The 18,301-nt window shown below is 47.8% G+C and overlaps 10 protein-coding genes across 10 annotated transcripts; 6 read left to right on the top strand and 4 right to left on the bottom strand.

Moving 5' to 3' along the window:
• Positions 1-99: 99 nt before the first annotated feature.
• Positions 100-1,783, top strand: FPOAC1_008655 (uncharacterized protein; the record flags this gene model as incomplete). The annotated part of the gene is made up of 2 exons (XM_044853095.1): positions 100-1,000; positions 1,047-1,783. The coding sequence occupies 2 exons, from the start codon at positions 100-102 to the stop codon at positions 1,781-1,783; spliced, it is 1,638 nt and encodes a 545-aa protein (XP_044705765.1).
• Positions 1,784-2,195: 412 nt separating this feature from the next.
• FPOAC1_008654 (uncharacterized protein) lies at positions 2,196-3,416 on the top strand (the record flags this gene model as incomplete). The annotated part of the gene is made up of 1 exon (XM_044853094.1): positions 2,196-3,416. The coding sequence occupies one exon, from the start codon at positions 2,196-2,198 to the stop codon at positions 3,414-3,416; it is 1,221 nt and encodes a 406-aa protein (XP_044705764.1).
• Positions 3,417-3,506: 90 nt separating this feature from the next.
• Positions 3,507-4,994, bottom strand: FPOAC1_008653 (uncharacterized protein; the record flags this gene model as incomplete). Its single annotated transcript, XM_044853093.1, has 1 exon — positions 3,507-4,994. One exon carries the CDS (start codon positions 4,992-4,994, stop codon positions 3,507-3,509), a length of 1,488 nt encoding a protein of 495 aa, XP_044705763.1.
• Positions 4,995-5,597: 603 nt separating this feature from the next.
• Positions 5,598-6,615, bottom strand: QA3 (Quinate dehydrogenase; the record flags this gene model as incomplete). Its single annotated transcript, XM_044853092.1, has 2 exons — positions 5,598-6,337; positions 6,384-6,615. The coding sequence occupies 2 exons, from the start codon at positions 6,613-6,615 to the stop codon at positions 5,598-5,600; spliced, it is 972 nt and encodes a 323-aa protein (XP_044705762.1).
• Positions 6,616-7,371: 756 nt separating this feature from the next.
• Positions 7,372-8,349, top strand: FPOAC1_008651 (uncharacterized protein; the record flags this gene model as incomplete). Its single annotated transcript, XM_044853091.1, has 1 exon — positions 7,372-8,349. The coding sequence occupies one exon, from the start codon at positions 7,372-7,374 to the stop codon at positions 8,347-8,349; it is 978 nt and encodes a 325-aa protein (XP_044705761.1).
• A 71-nt stretch (positions 8,350-8,420) lies between these two features.
• QUTE2 (Catabolic 3-dehydroquinase 2) lies at positions 8,421-8,870 on the bottom strand (the record flags this gene model as incomplete). Its single annotated transcript, XM_044853090.1, has 1 exon — positions 8,421-8,870. One exon carries the CDS (start codon positions 8,868-8,870, stop codon positions 8,421-8,423), a length of 450 nt encoding a protein of 149 aa, XP_044705760.1.
• A 365-nt stretch (positions 8,871-9,235) lies between these two features.
• FPOAC1_008649 (uncharacterized protein) lies at positions 9,236-10,464 on the top strand (the record flags this gene model as incomplete). Its single annotated transcript, XM_044853089.1, has 6 exons — positions 9,236-9,413; positions 9,462-9,513; positions 9,561-10,013; positions 10,063-10,134; positions 10,179-10,310; positions 10,356-10,464. 6 exons carry the CDS (start codon positions 9,236-9,238, stop codon positions 10,462-10,464), a joined length of 996 nt encoding a protein of 331 aa, XP_044705759.1.
• Positions 10,465-10,537: 73 nt separating this feature from the next.
• FPOAC1_008648 (uncharacterized protein) lies at positions 10,538-12,917 on the bottom strand (the record flags this gene model as incomplete). The annotated part of the gene is made up of 6 exons (XM_044853088.1): positions 10,538-11,365; positions 11,409-11,809; positions 11,854-12,211; positions 12,255-12,295; positions 12,338-12,659; positions 12,705-12,917. 6 exons carry the CDS (start codon positions 12,915-12,917, stop codon positions 10,538-10,540), a joined length of 2,163 nt encoding a protein of 720 aa, XP_044705758.1.
• A 152-nt stretch (positions 12,918-13,069) lies between these two features.
• FPOAC1_008647 (uncharacterized protein) lies at positions 13,070-14,952 on the top strand (the record flags this gene model as incomplete). Its single annotated transcript, XM_044853087.1, has 2 exons — positions 13,070-13,125; positions 13,698-14,952. 2 exons carry the CDS (start codon positions 13,070-13,072, stop codon positions 14,950-14,952), a joined length of 1,311 nt encoding a protein of 436 aa, XP_044705757.1.
• Positions 14,953-15,485: 533 nt separating this feature from the next.
• FPOAC1_008646 (uncharacterized protein) lies at positions 15,486-17,125 on the top strand (the record flags this gene model as incomplete). Its single annotated transcript, XM_044853086.1, has 3 exons — positions 15,486-15,710; positions 15,757-16,826; positions 16,873-17,125. The coding sequence occupies 3 exons, from the start codon at positions 15,486-15,488 to the stop codon at positions 17,123-17,125; spliced, it is 1,548 nt and encodes a 515-aa protein (XP_044705756.1).
• Between the last annotated feature and the right edge of the window lie 1,176 nt (positions 17,126-18,301).

Here is an 18,301-nt window from a genome sequence, read left to right as displayed (position 1 = left end):
TCCTCCCCACCGGTCCTGGGGCATTCCTTTTCGATTCTCCAGTTCACCCACAACTTTCTTTCCAACCTTAATTGCAAAGTTCCCTGAACCGTTACAGTCATGGGTATCTTGACTCTCAAGGAGGACCGGCCTACGCCAAAGGCCGTCTACAACTGGCGCGTCTACGCATGCGCCGCCATTGCATCAATGGCTGCTTGTACCATTGGTTACGATTCTGCCTTTATCGGAACCACCCTGGCTTTGCCTTCGTTCGTTCAAGAGTTCAACTTTGAGAATTATGACCCTGATGCATTGGCTCTGACCAAGCAAAACATTGTTTCAGTCTATCAAGCCGGTGCCTTTTTCGGTTCTCTTTTCGCCTACGTCAGCAGTTACTTTCTCGGTCGTCGATGGTCTCTTATCCTCTTTTCTGCCGTCTTCATGGTTGGAGCCGGTATGATGTTGGGTGCCAATGGTGATCGGGGTCTCGGTCTTATCATCGGCGGTCGTGTCTTGGCCGGTGTCGGCGTCGGTGGATGCTCCAACATGACACCAATTTACATTTCAGAGCTGTCGCCTCCTGCCATTCGTGGTCGTCTTGTCGGTCTTTACGAACTCGGCTGGCAGGCTGGTGGCCTTGTCGGTTTCTGGATCAACTACGGAATCAACCAGCACCTCCCCTACTCCCCCGGCCAGAACGAGAATGCCTGGATCATTCCCTTTGCCGTTCAGCTCATCCCTGCTGGTCTTCTCATGTTCGGAGCTATCTTTATTCCCGAGTCGCCTCGATGGTTATTCTCCAAGGGCAAGCGTGAGCAGGCTATCAAGAACCTTTGTTGGATGCGAAACCTCAGCCAAGACGATGTTTACATTGTTGAGGAGATTAACTTTATCGACACCGAGATCGACCGATACCACAGTGCTGTTGGTGCTGGTTTCTGGAAGCCTTTCGCCGCTCTCAAGGACCGCAAGGTTCAGTGGCGCTTCCTCCTTGGTGGTCTCCTCTTTGTGTTCCAAAACGGTAAGATACCCGACTTTATAAACTTTCAATGACTAATAGACTCCAGGCTCTGGTATCAACGCCATCAACTACTACAGTCCCACCGTCTTCAAGTCGATCGGCATTACCGGAACAAACACCAGCTTCCTCACCACAGGTATCTTTGGTGTCGTCAAGACTGTTTTGACCTTTGTCTGGCTCATGGTTCTTATTGACCACATGGGTCGACGCAACCTTCTCATGATTGGTGCTGCTGGCGGTGCTTTCTCCATGTACTTTATTGGTGCATACATCAAGATCGCCAACACCGAGTCCAAGCTTGCCAGTGGACAAGATGTTTCTCTTTCCTCTGGTGGTATCGCAGCTGTGTTCTTCTTCTACCTCTACACTGCTTTCTACACCCCGTCATGGAACGGTACACCGTGGGTTCTCAACTCTGAGATGTTTGACCAAAACACTCGATCTCTTGGTCAGGCCAACGCCGCTGCCAACAACTGGTTCTGGAACTTTATCATTGCCCGCTTCACTGAGCAGATGTTCCGAGCTTGGGGTTTCGGTGTTTACATCTTCTTTGCCTCTCTCATGATCTTGTCTATCTTCTTTGTCTTTTTCTGCATTCCCGAGACCAAGGGTGTACCTTTGGAGGCTATGGACAAGTTGTTTGACACTAAGCCTATCTGGAAGGCTAACAGAATTGTCATGGAGGATTTGAGATTGCAAGAGGAAGAGTTCCGACACAACGCCGATGGTGTTGACTTGCGGGAGGAAAAGGCCAAGGCTGAGCAGATTGAGGGCACAGCCTAAGATTATGATGTGATGGTGTATAGATTGGATGGATACCCTTAGCGTGTTGATATTTATGAAGAATAATATTTTCAAACTTTTACCGATTGATAACAATAATGTTTTTACTTCGGATATATCGCTAAATATCTGTCGATCTCTACATGTTGACTCACTGGCCGCATAGTCTCGACGATCAAGTTGAAGCTCATTTGTCTGTTCGGAAACTTGAAGATCTAATTGGCTTAAATATTCCCTAGCGCTATGATACACGTGACAGACCTCGGAGGATCATTGAGGTGTCTTACATGAACTGGTGACATAAATATCACTCCTCAGCAGCATGTTATCACGACATAGATTTTTCAGTACACATCGTTCTCTCTCTAGACTCAGCATATCCTATTCGACGTTTAACCAACATTCTTTCACAATGTCCAGAACCATAGAAGAATCAGTCCAAGCAGCCATCGACTCTGGCAAAATCAACGGAGCTATCATCTGCGCCACCGATTCCAACGGAGACTTTTCTTATAATACTGCTTTCGGCCGACGCACTCTTCTCTCGGGTGAAAAAGTTCCTCAGAAAATAGACGATATTCTATGTCTTGCGTCGGCTTCGAAACTTCCAACTAGTATCGCTGCTTTACAGTGTGTTGAAGAAGGTCTTCTTACTCTCAAAGGAGACTTGTCAACTGTGGCTCCAGAGTTGGCCGAAAAGAAGGTTTTGAAAGGATGGTCTGGAGATGACGAGCCAATTTTGGAAGATGCATTCCAGAAAATCACGCTTGAGATGCTACTTACGCATAGCGCTGGTACGGCATACGACTTTCTACATCCGACTATTGGAAAGTGGAGTGCCAAATATAAACCAAAGGATCAAGGCAAAAAGACTGTCGAAGATACTTTTATTTATCCGCTCTCTCATCAACCTGGGGCTGGCTGGATGTATGGATCTAGTCTTGACTGGGCTGGTCGGATCGTGGAGCGTGTAACGGGAGATACACTTGAGAAACGGCTTCAGGAACGCATCTTGAAACCTCTTGGTTGTGGAAATGATGCTCAGTTTCACCCGATTACCAGAGACGACTTGAGAGAGCGCTTTGTCGATCTCAACCCCGATGATCCTGAAGGTCTAGGTCGTGCTGTCATGGGTCAAGGATCTTCTATCAACATTCGCTCCAGCGGATGTTTCGGCGGTCACGGTCTAGCAATGTCCGCTACATACTACCTCAAAATCCTTCAATCCATCCTCTCAAATGATGGAAAACTCCTCAAACGCGAAACTGTCGACGACATGTTTCAGAATCATCTCAGTCCCGAAGCAGCCGCTGGTCATCAAGCCATGCTTGCAAGCCCGATGGGCCCTTTCTTCAGAGTTGGAATTGATGAAAATACCAAACTTGGACATGGTCTTGGAGGTGCTGTGACGCTTGAAGATGTGGATGGGTGGTATGGTGCTCATACAATGAGTTGGGGAGGAGGTTTGACTTTGACTTGGTTTATTGACCGGAAGAATGATATTTGTGCCATCGGGGCTATCTGTGCTGCTCTACCTTTGGATGATGAGGTGACCAAAATAGCTACAGACTTGAAGGATGTTATTAGGAAGGATATCTATCGAAAATACGCTAGTTGGAAGGAGGGCAACTGATGGTCCCGGATCAGGTCGATATGAACGAAGATGTTTGCTATAATTGCGCTACTTTCGATGTTGAATCTATTTCATTCTCTTGTATTCTAACTACAGACTTGACTCATATCTACTCCGCGCTCGAATACGCTCCCCATATACAAAGAAGCACCATGGTATAGGGGCCATCAGCAACGTACAGCCAGCCAAAAGAGTCGTTGCCCAGCCCGCCCCAAGCTTCTCAAACATTTCCAGCGCAAACATTGGAAACGCAAAGCTTAGAGAGTATCGACTCAACATCATGGCTCCTGAAGCCGAAGCACCATACAAAGGACCATAAGCATCCAACATGAAGAGATTCACACCAGCGTAAATCAAAAGACATGCCAGCATAGTGATGCCTTGAAATACGATGGGAAGAATCCAGTGAAGCTGATATTCAGCTGTCCAACCTGCGATAAGTAGACTCACAGGGAGGAGAAAACTTCCTATCATAGCAGAGATGAGACGGTTCTCTGGGGGCAGAGGTTCGTCGTGAGTCTGGTTCCATCGGATGAGGCGTTTTTGATAATATGAGAAATCAATCAGGACGAATGGTGCGCAGGCGAAAAGAGTACCAAGAGTAATACCTAGGTATGAGAGCGATTCGCCCGTTTTGGTAAAGCTGTAATAATGTCTGAAGATCCAGGGAACAGATATGATGAATGTGTATAAAAGCCCAAAGATGAAGCCGTTATACAAGCTGACCAGGCTAACGATTGGTTCAGTAAAGAGCATATGGAGTGGTCGGAGGATAAGAACTGTAAAGAAGTGTCGAATAGTTCTGGAGACAGAAGTTTGCTGAGATGAACTGTCCCCCATGCCCATTCTGATAGCTCTTTGTTTGAGGACGACTTTTTTATACGTCTCTTTTGTGAACAAGACAGGGATGTATAGCGCACAAGTCACTATGGCAGCAATCCATTGCGTCCACCGCCATCCAAGCTGCCTCTCTACAAAACCTCCAATGAGCGGCCCAACAGCTGCACCAAGAGATGGGATAGAGTAGTAGATTCCCAGACTCGCACCGCGATATCTTGGCTCGCAGTAATCCATAATCGTAGCAGACGTATTGTTCACATTCGGTGAAGCAAACATGCCAGCAAGAAATCGACATATGGATAAACTGACGATATCTCTTGTAAAACCCGAACCAAGAAGAAACGCAAGGAATATTGGTGTCGTGGCGACATAGACAGTCTTTCGACCGTATGTCTCCGATAGAGGTGCACCGACAAGTGGTCCGCATGCCATGCCGAGGTTATACAGCGACAGGGGCATAACAGCAGCCAAGCGTCCTTGATGGAATTCTTGTCCGACAGATGCTTGAGCGGGTGCATATATCGCTCCGGCAAAGCAAGATGCCCATGCTAGAGACGCTATTGAAGCGATACTCAGAATTTTGGTGAGCAATGAGAAGTTTCTTGGATTATCTGGATCGTCAGGACCGGTCCAGTCGTAGGCTGCGTTGATACGTCTTATTGATCGTTGAATTTCTGTAGGCGAGTTACGGCCTGTAATTTGAGCCATTTCTGGCGAAGAAGATATTGAGGACGCCATGATGATGAGAGTTGAAGGATCTCAAGTAACGCAAAGAGGAAGATGCTTTATAAGTAGCGTTTGTTCGGCAAATTTGTTTAGTTGCCGAAGAATCCTTGGCTCGGAATGATTTTGATCTACCGTCCTCAGACATAAAACTAATATCCTCGGGGTAGAAGAATTGGCCACAGTAAGCATAAGGGACGAAATAAGTAGGTCAGCTTATCAGATTTAGACCAGACTCTTAGGTTATTTATTTTTTTCACCCTCAGATATAGACAATCATTTCGACTACCTATTGGAATGTTTGTTGAGTTTCTGTTAACGCATATCACTAGTCAAAGAGAATTGATCACACTATGGTCTTGAGGATGGAATACATAGCTAAATGTCTATTTATTTGGTGTTTTATCGCTGACGCTTTCGGTGAAATAACTTTCGTGCCGAATACTCCAAATGATCTGCATGTCCATAACCCTGTATGGTGATGACATTTGGAGTTCAATTGACCAGAGGACAACACCGAGGAATGGATTAAACTTGTGTTTGGAATCTCAGTCGTATTTTAAATCTATAAACAAAAGCAATGCACGCTCACCTCCCAATGCACCAGTCCCAATTTTATCACAACTTTGCCTCAGCCCTTTGGGCAACCTTTTCGGCAATAGCAACATGCACCTGTTCAATTGGCATCTCCTCCAATGTCTTGCCCGTCCAATACTTGTCCTGCTCTAGTCCCTGGTATATCAACGCCTCGGTACCCAAGATAACATTCCATCCCTTGTCCTCTGCTATGGCGCCCAGCTTTGTGAACGGTGTGGGATTGTAGCACATTTCCAGGATAGCGCCCTTTTGAGGCTTGTCTAGGAAGGCTTCTGTCACGGCGCGAGCGGTAATCTCTTCTTCTGTCACGGGCTCAAAGTCTGGTACACATGCGACAATGGCACCTGGTGCTTCGAGGGATGAGGCTTGCGACACGGTCTTTACATGTAACAAGCCTTCACCGTATCCGCGGGCCACACAATCGGCGATGACGGCTTCTACCTCTGATTCATCACGGTTGACGAGGTAGATGGCCGTTGCCTGCATCTTCTTGCATAGAGCGTAGATTGCGCTTCGGGCTGCACCGCCGCCGCCGACGACTAGAGCGGGCTTGTTGTGAAAGACGGTATCGGGACTCTCAATGTTTTGGTAGAAAGAGTCTTTGATGCCAATGACGTCTGTGTTGGCGCCACAAAAGATACGACGACCGTCTCTTTCACGGAGGTACAGAGTGTTGCAGGCGCCAACGTCGCGGCATTCTTCTGTGAGTTCATCCAGGTAAGGGATGATGGCGACTTTATTGGGCATAGTTACTGAGGCGCCTATAAGGAGTTAGTAAGAGTTGATGGGTGTGAGTGAGAGACGTACCGTAAAAGTCAGGGTGTTGCGCCAGTTGCAAGAAACCTTCAATATCAGCCGAGTCAAGACGAACTTGACCCCAGTTGTAACCAAGGGCTTTGTAAATAACATCATGAAGAAAGGGCGACAGCGATGCTGTTAGTTTCTTGCCAAACAAGTATCCATGTCGTCCAAGTTGTGAGACTTGGTTGGTTTGGAGTGAGTCTCCGGTAGGAGAAAATGTTATTTGTTGGACAGACATTTTGTAATGAATTGAGAATAATATGAGAAACAATGTGATATGATATGATGAATACTGAATTGACCTGGGTCATCAACGTCTAAAGTACTCTCTATCAAAACCATCCAGTAAGAGAAAAGACAAAAAGGAAGAATCATCAAATCGAGGGTTTTTCCTCCGAATATCCACTAACCTCCACTACCCTCCACTAACTATCTCCCCCCATCGCGGGGTCACTTCAGTGCGTGCTTCAGTGTAGGTGCATAGGTTGCCGACCTAATCTTTGGGTCCGGTTAAAGAATTACCCATCACTATCCCGGGTAAGCTTACACCATCACGAACCCCATCATGTAAGTCAAGGCCAAGATTTCCCTGAACATGGGAAATGTTCTGGAAAAACGTATTGTAGCATCTTTAGCGGTTGTCGCCGCCTTGTGACGGGTAATGACGACCTAAACAGATACAGATAGTACGGAAAAGATGCGCATTGATCAGATGGGGTCACATTGGATGAACGATCCTTTTATCGTTGACTTGTTTATTATATGAAAAAAGGGAATATCCGGTTTTTGTCTCTTATATCAAGTGCCACATCGTCATATTTATTAGTTCATCTCAGATCTCTCTATACAAATTCATATCAAGAAGTTATCACTTCACCATCAGAGTCTACCAACAAACACCATCACAACCATCAACATGGCTCATAAACCAAGCATATGCACAATGTCCCTCGGCCGTTGCTTCGCAGGCCATTCCCTCCCCCATAAACTCGACATGGCCGCAAAATACGGCTTCCACGGCATAGAAGTCTTTTACGAAGACCTAGTCGACCTGTCAAAGTCCCTCCCAGGCGGCGCCACTCACGCCAACCAAGTTATCGCCGCCCGAACAATCCATGACCTCTGCCAAGCCCGTTCACTCGACATCATCTGCCTTCAACCTTTTATGCACTTTGGTGGTCTCGTAGATAGAGACGCACAAGAGAGGCAGTTTGATGAGTTGATGCACTGGTTTGACCTTGTTCATGCCCTCGACACGGATTTGATCCTATTTCCCAGTAGTTTCCTTCCTGCAGAGCAAACAACTGAAGACTTGGATGTTCTTACAGCTGACTTCACTCGTGCCGCCGAGATGGGACTGCAGCAACAGCCCGTGGTGAGGTTCGCTTACGAGGCCCTGTGTTGGGGAACCAGGCTGTCCTTGTGGGAGGAGTCTTGGGAGATGGTGCAGCGAGTTGACAGATCCAACTTTGGAATGTGTCTCGACACTTATAACATCCTTGCACGAATTTACGCCGATCCAGCCGCCGAGGATGGAAAGACAGCCGATTGCGACCAAGTGACACAAGAGTCCATCAGGAAACTCCTAACAGAAGTTGATATCTCCAGGGTGTTTCTCCTGCAAGTGGCTGATGGTGAGAAACTCAATGCGCCTCTGAACGAGAGCCACCCCTTCTACAATGCAGAGCAACCGTCCCGTATGAGCTGGTCGCGCAACGCGAGACTCTTTTATGGTGAGAGTTCGTATGGCGCTTACCTCCCAAGCAAGCAGCTCCTCCGAGCTATCGTGCAGGGACTTGGTTTTGAGGGTTGGTTGAGCTTCGAGGTGTTCAACAGAAGGTTTCTCGACACAGACAAGGTTGTTCCTGAGGAGACAGCTAAAAGAGCTGCCGAGTCGTTTGAGAAGATGAAGATTGATCTCGGACTGCGAACTTCTGATCAAGTTCAACCAAGATTGCAAGCAAATCTGTAATACCATCATATTCTAGCGTAATACCATAGCGATGTTTAAATTTGATCATTTATCTCATTTTTGTCTCGTTATCACTTTGTCCTCAACTTCAAATGCTTAGCAGCATACTCAATCGCGGCCGTGTACCCAAAAACACCCAACCCGCAAATGACAGCCTCCGCCTTGTCGCACAAATAGCTGTGATGTCTGAATGTCTCTCTAGCGTGGACATTGGTGACGTGAACTTCAACAAACGGAATGTCCACTCCAACGAGAGCATCTCGGATGGCGACGCTGGTATGTGTGTAGGCGCCCGCGTTGATGATGATGGCATCAACGTTTCCTCGTGCTTTGTGGATGCGATCCACTATCGCGCCCTCCGAGTTGGCCTGGAAAGTCTCGATTGTGGCTGAGAGATCTGATGCTTGTTTCTCTGCATCGGTTTCGACGTCTTTAAGAGTTGTTGATCCATAAAGGTGAGGTTCTCTTGTGCCCAAAAGATTGAGGTTGGGACCGTTGAGGAGGAGGAGACGACGAGACATGATGATGTGATGATTTGGTGTGATTTGGTGTTTCTGCTCATCGAATTCATCTCGCAATCGACATCTTATGAACTATACCCCGCAAAAGTATAATTCCGTCGTCTTGACCACCAATCTCCATCTTGTCGGCATCCACGAAAGGTACCCCAAGCCACCCCGCAACCCGGTTAAAGCTTCATCCCTAGTCTCCACCGATTGTCACCATCGATCTGACTGACAGCTTCATGCTTCCCCGCAGCGCACGTAATCCGTAGTGCGGAAACAGATCTGGGGACGGTTCGACACGGCTCTTTTTGAACAAAATAGCTCCATCGCAGACTTGACTTTTATCCTTTTGTTGTTTCTGGAAAAACGATACCGTAAACATGGATAGCCAACAGTTGACTGAGATTTATGCTTTTGCCGTGCAATTGGGCAAGGATGCCGGAGACATGCTCATGGCTGCAGCCCAGCGCCGTATCGATGGCCATGGCACTTCTTCCACTACCGTATCATATGTCGAGAAAGAGAACTCGGTAGACCTGGTAACCAAGACTGACAACGGTTAGTTGGTACTTGTTTCTTATTTTGGGTCATGGCTAAGTGTGTTAGATGTCGAGAACTTTATTCGTACAACTGTCGCCAGTAAATATCCTGACCATGGGTAAGCTTGTTGTTAATTTCGTTATCGCATCAATTAACCTTGATCAGGTTCCTAGGAGAAGAGTCATACTCTGCTGGCGCATCACGAACCTACCTCGTTGAAGACAAGCCAACATGGGTAGTCGATCCCCTTGACGGTACCGTCAACTTTACACATCTCTTCCCCATGTTTTGTGTATCCATCGCCTTGGTCATCAAGGGCGTCCCAGTTATTGGTGTTATCAACGCACCTTTCCTTCGTCAATTCTTCTCATCATGCACAGGTCAAGGCGCATGGTTAAATGAGACACAACGATTACCATTGATTCGAAACCCGATCCCCCCAATGCCCGCAAATGCCCCTAGTGGTTGTACATTCTCATGTGAATGGGGCAAAGATCGTCGAGATATCCCAGATGGTAACTTGTCGCGAAAAGTTGAGTCTTTTGTAAATCTTGCTTCAGAGAGGAACGGCCGAGGAGGCAAGGGTGGAATGGTTCATGGCGTGCGAAGCTTGGGAAGGTATGTCACCAGTCTGATACATCCCGATACACTCTGCTGACTGCTATAGCGCAACCTTGGATCTTGCCTATGTCGCAATGGGCTCTTTGGATATCTGGTGGGAAGGTGGCTGTTGGGAATGGTACGTCTCAACCCTGTCTCGAGACTGAATGCTAACATCAACAGGGACGTCGCTGCTGGTTTTGCGATTCTCGAAGAAGCTGGTGGTCTTGTAACAACTGCCAATCCTCCCAGAGATACAGATACTGCCGAAATAACCAGGGCGCATCTTGGTGGTCGATTATACCTAGCAATACGGTAAGTTGCTTCAATCAATGATCAGGACCCTACTAACTTTGTCAGCCCTGCAGGTCCTTCGGAAACAGAAACAGCACGCCAGACACAAGAACGGACAGTAAGAGAAGTATGGAAACGAGTTCGAGAGTTAGATTACAAGCGCCCCGGCGTATAGGCCCAAACTACCACATCAACATAGACTTCTCATCTCTATGATAGACAGAATTCCTGCTCCTCCCTCCCACATGCTACATGTTGTCCACCTCCTCCATGCGCGAAACAAACTCTTCCTGAAGTCGAGTCAGATAACCCGGAAGAGCTTCCTCGCTGCCTGAATCTCTAGCTTGTCTCAAGGCATCCTGTAGGTTCAGGATCAGCTTTCGTCTAGCCACAAGTCTTGACGATTCTGAACTGCGCTTGCTCGCTTCTCGTTTCTTTCGAAGATCATCTGCCACCTCTTCTGCTTTGTCGATGAAGCTTTGGGGCAACCCAATCGCTCTAGCCAGGTTGATACCATAATGTTCTTCACCTCTGATGGCACCCGAAGTTGCCTTGTAAAGCATCGTAATATGTGGGATCCCTTCTGGTGTCATGGTGCTAGTGGCTGCAAGGTGTAGATTGAGAACACCTGGACGATCTGCGAGAACCTTTGTAAGGTCAATGAAGTGAGTCGCAAACCAGACAGATGCCCTGCTTTCAATCAAAGCTTCGGACATGGCAATCGCAATAGCCAGTCCATCCCTGTTACTTGTGGCTCTGCCCAGTTCATCGATGATGGCGAGGCTCTTGTCATCAATGTTGCGCAGAATGAAAGCCATCTCGCGCATTTCCACGGAAAAGGTGGAGAGGTTGCTTTCGATGTTGTCGCTTAGAGAGACACGAGCAAATATGCTGTGGATAATAGAGAAAGCAGCATATTCTGCAGGTACAAAAGAACCGATTTGTGCCATGATCTGAAGCAAGGCGACTGCTCGGATGTAGGTACTCTTTCCAGCCATATTGCATCCAGTCACAATATGGAAGCAATATTGCTCTGTGGAATAGTAGTCATTTGGTACAAACTTGCCATTCATATTCTAAACAGTTAGAGAGTACATTCAACAGGAGCCCCTCACTTACCTTGTCAAGGACAGGATGTCTGGCTGCTTTCAAAGCCAGCGTGCTGCTGATATCGGGCCTCACATAGTCTCTCGTAGTGGCGAGCTGTGCAAAGGATGAGATCATGTCAATGAGGGCAATCGATTCGCAAACTTGGAACAGGTGTGGTGCATTGTTCCGCAGCTCCTTGAGTAAATCCTGTACAACACTGTCGCTGCGAATAACAACCTCGTTCGAGGTGTCGGAAAGTCTCAGGTTGAGTTTAACCAGGTCAAGAGTTTGACATTCAATCTTGTCCTTCTTTCGCACCACATTGATCAAGATATCTGGAATAGGCCGGTCATCAAAGTCGGCCGCTTGAAAGCGCAACCAATACTTTCGACCATTGTCGTATCTGAGAGTGGCATTAACCTTGTGAATCTCTGCTTGTCGTTAGTTATAGCTCAGCGGATGGCACAAAACACACCATTCAACTCATCTATATGTAAATGAATCTCTTCGGTGAGCTCCTTGTAAGTCTGACGTGCAACGTCAAGCATGCCATTGATACCTGCTTTGACAGCAAAGGTTCTCTGATTGCGGAGATCTAATGCAGACTTCATATAAGTGACATCTGCTTCGATGGTTTGGCGGATCTTGTCAAGTATAGGGTTTGTAATCTCAGGGCAACAACGTGCACGAATCTTGGTGAGTAAATCGCATGTAGCAGGGCCTAAAGCGGTATAGAGTTCGGGGATCGCTTCAAGGAAGCTTTTGACCATCAGCACCTGGTTGATTTGCTCTTCAACCTTTTGAACGGTGGCATTCGTATGCACAATAATCAACTATTGCTTTTAGTATAGACAGAGGTCATACCCGTACACATACCTTGGTCAGGAGCTTCTCAATATCATGGAACAGCTTGAGGGCTATTCAAGTCAGCCAAATTCTTCACTAGTTGGTGGTCATACCTTTTCGGATCTCGAGAAACATTTCCTCATTTGTCGTCAACTCCTCGAGGGCATCATAGCGAGTGAGAACAACTCTTTCAGCATCAGTCGGTGGCTGTAGGATATTACTTCGCAGCAGTCTAGAGCCCATCGGGGTGGATGTGTGGTTCAGTAAACCGAACAGCGAGTCTTTAGACTTGGAGCTTCGCAGGTTCTGCATGATCTCGAGAGATTGGATTGCTGAAATGTCAATCATCATGGTATCTTCAGAAGGTCGATACTGAATTCGAAGTGAATGCGGCACGAAATTGATCGAGAACTTCTGATGAATATACTTCATAGCCTAGAACGGATCAGCGCCTGTACCCCGTCTGGGCTATTCACTTACTGCTGCAAACGAACTGATGGCGTAGAATTTGCCTTGTGTAGCTACTTTCAATGGCTCAATGTCGTCTTTGAAGGCCAGGTTCTGGATATACTCCAGGCCTCCCGTCTCGGACCACGCAGAACGCTCGAAAGCATCAATTTGAGCGTCAGAAGTGAGATTTTGTACCAGAGAAAAGAGAGTGCTGGGGTTATTTGGGGGACAGGCCGTTGACATAAAGATAATACGACTCGGTGACGATAATTGTATCTGGTGAATTGACTTGACGTATGCTCGATTGTCACAAATCTGACTGATAATAACTTCACCGATGGAAACATTGACAAAAGCCACACCTATAACCGGAGAGACTCCGCGAGCTTCACTCAATGCGCAGACAATATCCTGCGCTTCGACAGGTCCAAAAATTGAGGATGCTGCTGCGGTACGTGATCTCCTTCCTGAAGATGTACCCGGTCTGGATCCAGGGCGTGTAGTAGAAGGTCGTGATACGCTTGTGACAGAGGCAGAATAGCCCGAATAACCGCTGAGACTTGTTTGTGGTCTTCGGCCGTGGTGACCGCTTATCGCAGAAGTACCAGGGCGTCGAGTACTACTGCTCTGGAAGTAGCTTGACGCTCGACTGTCCGTTCTGGACGGAATCGATGGGGACATTGTTGCTCTGTTTCTGCATACGCTTGATTCACTTTCATCGGCTATTCACTCACTGTAGGGTAGTACTCGTGACATGAACAAAAACAAGATTGTTTTTGTGATATTATATCCGGGCGATCAAAGACGTCCAGGAAGAAGCATGAAGGCACGTTGGACGCAATATGGCTCTTGCCTAGAATCTTCCCTTTGTAAGTCGAGGGAAGGCCATCAAGCTCGGGCAGGAGCTGCTACTCGCTCATCCCCCACCACAACCTGCACCAAAAAAGATTCAACTTCTTCAACCATCGATTATATCTTTTCCGATCAAAGAACTTGATATCCGAAGATAACCACATTCATTAGTCAGTTTATCTTACACCAGATCATACGCTTCGGTTGGAGCGAAGTACTACCGAACTTTACCCGATTCGGAAATTCCTCACCTCCCCGCTGTTGGGATACGCGTGGCTCACGTCTGACACCGGTCAATACCCAAATCCACACACCCCAATCTTCGAGTCCCGAACGCGTTGATCGCGTCGAACTCATCATGTTCGGTATCCTGGAGGCAGTATCCGTACCTCATTCAGGTATATTCAACAGCTATGAAGAACTTTTCAAGGAGCTCAGCGACCGGATGGAAAAGGAGGGATACAAGATTGTCAAAGCTAGATCCCATCGAGGCAAAGTGGGCGGTGCAGACATTCCAGGAAACGACATAGTACGATGCGATCTCGTTTGCGATCGAGGCGGTCGTCCGTATCGCTGCATGGCGACAAAACACAAAACAACAACAAAGAAGACGGATTGCCCATGGAAGGCCAAAGCCGTTCATCGAAAGACCATGGGTGGGTGGGTTTTGACAATTACCTGTAATCAGCATAACCACGAGCCAGGCACTCCCGAACCACCAACCCCCGAACCCGCAAGCGAAGACGAGACCAATATCGCTGACGAACTGGATGGCGAGCAGAGTTTGGATGCGGTTGGCACGCCACTTCTGACACCTTGGGCAGATGATGGTCCTCAACCTGATGCAGAGACCCAAGCCGCAATCCAGGTAGCAGGTGTCTCAAACGCAGTTCTCCGCTTGACCGGCGATACCTTTCATCAATTCAAGAGCGAATACCGTAAAATGTCGCATCCTGACAGGGTTGGAATTCTCTCGCAGCTTCAACTTCGTGTCGCCGCTATCTACGCTGTGCAGAATGAGGATTTGCAGAGACAAAAACGCCAACAAGCTCAAGACAAGCGACACCGGCAAATTGAAGAAACTAAGAGACAAAACTCGGCACAGAAGCAGCGGGCTCGACAGCGTCGTCAGCAGGCGGTTGAGCAGAGCCAGCAGCAGCAGCAGCAATTGCATGTTCAACACATTCAACAACAACCACTGCCTCAGCAGGCTTCTCAGGCTCAAGTTCAGGCACAAGCACAAGCACAAGCTCAGGCACAAGCCCAGGCACAGGCTCAAGTCATGATGCAGACACAGATGTATCTTCCACAAAACCCCCAACAGACACCAATTCCTGTGCCAACTATGGATATGCCACAATTTCAGCACTATGCCGGACCTCCTAAGAGGATGCGCGGACGAACATCACAAGGAGGGCAGAATTAGGCGTCTGTTAAGGACATACCGGCAATACCAGCTCTACCAAACTATCAAGTACAATCAAGCGGTAGCAGATGCTCGAGCAATCAATCTTATGCTACCGAAGGAAGACGGAGTCATGAATCTCATGCTTCTGAAGCAAGGAGAAAATGATGGTTTGCACGTGATGAGAGATGCGGTTGGCATACTCCCAGTGTGGGTTCCGAGGTGTATGGCGTTTCCAGGAAAAGGGCGTAAGGAAGAAATTGTATTTTAGGTGTTTGAGTTTGTCAACAGAAATGGGCTAAAGTTGCTACTGGGAAAGATAGAAATGAATTGGACCAGGGATGGGAAACCTGGTCATCCATCAGTCTTAAAGACAAAATCACCAATCAGTTTATGTTATTACATCCCACGTTCTTGGTAGTTTATTCTGTCACCTCCTAATAACGGCTGCAGCTCTTCACCGCCAAAATTTTCAAGATTTTGCCAAATTGCCCCACTATCTCGCGGGCGCTTTGAAATTCTCCAGACTGCGAAGCGACCACACAGAATTCAAAATGGCGACAATTGTACCCCCTCCGTCGAAGCGACAGAAAAGAGAGACGCTCGAACGGACGCAGACTCAGCAAGATGTTGCAGCGATCATTGCTGGCCCAGCTGGCTCCTTCAAGGCTCGATTCCTTGATGGAGATGGCAAGCAGATGGCCGATGTGATTGAAGTTCCTCTAGCCGATGCATCTGAGAAGAACCTCTCGCTATTGTTGAACACACTTCTTGCAAGAGTATGTGTGACATGAAGGGTCGAAGGATATCGCTGACTTTGTCCAGGAAAAAGAAGAATTCCTCCCATATCGATTTCGAATTCACATTCCCGGTAGTGATATCATCGTAGACCAATACCCTACAGATCTTCTCCAGCTTCTTCGCAACCATGGTATCGAGAACCCTTTCGAAACGACCGTTACCCTCAGTGCCGAGCCGCAGGCCGTTTTCAAGGTCCAGCCTGTTACGCGCATGTCCCACAAGATCCCCGGTCATGGTGAAGCTATCCTCGCAGCACAATTCAGCCCTAAAAACAGCAATCGTCTGGCAACTGGATCTGGAGACAAGACCGCAAGGATATGGGATACTGAAACTGGAACTCCTAAATATACTCTCTCGGGTCACTCTGGATGGGTACTGGCAGTCGCTTGGTCCCCCGACGGTGCGCGACTTGCTACAGGAAGTTTTGACAAGACAGTTCGTCTCTGGAACCCCGACACCGGGAAGCCTGTTGGAAACCCTTTGACTGGTCACTCGAAATGGATTACCAATGTAGTCTGGGAGCCCTATCACCTCTGGAGAGACGGTACACCACGTCTTGCTAGTGCTAGCAAGGACGCAACAATCCGAATATGGGTTGTCAACTCTGGAAAAACCGAGCATGTCCTGTCCGGACACAAGAGCAGTGTCAGCTGTGTGCGCTGGGGAGGAGAAGGTCTGATCTACAGTGCAAGTCACGACAAGACAGTTAGAGTTTGGAACGCCGAGAAGGGAACTTTGGCGCACACTTTGTCATCCCACGTTCACTGGGTGAATCATCTTGCCCTCTCAACAGATTTCGTCTTGAGGACTGCATTCTATGACCACACACCCGTGCCCGAAACCGAGGAAGGGAAGCGAGCCAAAGCCAAGGAGAGGTTCGAAAAGGCAGCCAGGTTCCAAGGTAGAATCGCTGAGCGCTTGGTCAGTGCCAGTGATGACTTTACCATGTACCTTTGGGATCCCTCTCAGAGCACAAAGCCTGTCGCACGTATGTTGGGCCACCAGAAGCAAGTGAACCATGTCACCTTCTCTCCTGATGGCACTCTCATTGCCAGTGCAGGCTGGGACAACCACACCAAGCTCTGGAACGCTAGGTAAGACATCTAATATCCATTCAAATTCGCATACTAACTTGAATAGGGATGGCAAGTTTATCAATACACTCCGCGGTCATGTAGCTCCTGTGTACCAGTGTGCTTTCTCAGCAGACTCTAGACTTCTCGTCACAGCATCAAAGGATACAACGCTCAAGGTGTGGTCAATGGCATCTCACAAGCTCTCCAATGATCTACCAGGTCACCAGGATGAAGTGTACGCGGTGGATTGGGCACCGGATGGCAAGAGAGTCGGCAGTGGTGGAAAGGACAAGGCGGTCCGGGTCTGGCAAAATTAGAATTTCCAAAATGGTGTTTGTTACTCTGAAAGTCAAGATACCCCTAAAGTGATTCACTAACCGGTTGCTACGCCATTCATCCATTGTGCATTTGAAACTACATGCTTGTGTCTTGCTTGATAGGGTTCTGTCGGGGTAGTGAGGTATGCTTATCTTTGGGGATATGATCTATGGAGGAAATATACGCGCGGCGTGGTGGTGTTGCTTACGGGAAACTTCCGATTCTTACCCAATACCACTTCAAAAGTAGCACCCTGTTTTTTTGTCAAGCGGGATTTGCAACAGATCCTGCACGGGAGTTGGATGCAAGCTTCTAGACCTGCTGTGATGCAGCCTGCATTCAGTCCCCACTTGTCTTATAACCAGAGCGCGACACCTTTTAAAACAACCAGCACGTTTACAGAAAGTGTCGCATTAGGTAGTGTCGCGCTGATTGGGTCGCATGTAAGTCTGATAGGGTACGGCAGGGCACGGCAGTTGTGTGGCCACAGGACGGCGAATTAAGGAATAAAGAAAAATGATGGAAACTGTAGAACAGGACCATTTGAGGTGAAGCTCACGATGCGCTGGAAATGTCTAGAAAGTGGTGTTGTGGGGTAACATCACCACTTAGTTGAGCTAAATTTATCGTCCTTTGCATGAGAGCCTGAAATCTCGCCGAAGCCTAACCGTGCACCTGTCGAAATGTCTGGAATTGTCTCTAGCTTTGGACTTGTCGTATTGAGTCATTGCGCAACGCTTGAAGGTGCAGATTCTAATCAGGTTTGGATGCCCAGCCTCTATGGGAACCGGACCGGCATTGCATTTCCCATGCAGTTTTTCTTTTTCTAAAAGTTCCCCTACAAGTCGCCATGAGCACCACGAGGTTACCCCGCTGATTGTGACTGGATGATATTGTTGCCGGGAAGCATCGGGGTTGAAGATCATTAATACATTGTATGCGGGGAACATTGAAAGATTTACTACATATGATATTACTATATCAACCTCTAATCTATAGACTCGACAATAAATCACTCACATAAAGCCAAGAAGAGAAAATACTTCTCATCGCCGAACATGTCCCGTTTGAGATGACCCGTCCGGTCCCGTAGCGGGCCCCGGTCCTCCGGCTGTGGGCTCAGGTGAAAGCCGATGAACCCTGTTACTGGCCCGAACATGTTGTACGAGTGGTGT

This window comes from Fusarium poae, chromosome 3, assembly GCF_019609905.1.
Source record: "Fusarium poae strain DAOMC 252244 chromosome 3, whole genome shotgun sequence".
Taxonomy (NCBI): Eukaryota; Fungi; Ascomycota; class Sordariomycetes; order Hypocreales; family Nectriaceae; genus Fusarium; species Fusarium poae.
This window is presented reverse-complemented; position numbering and strand designations above follow the sequence as displayed.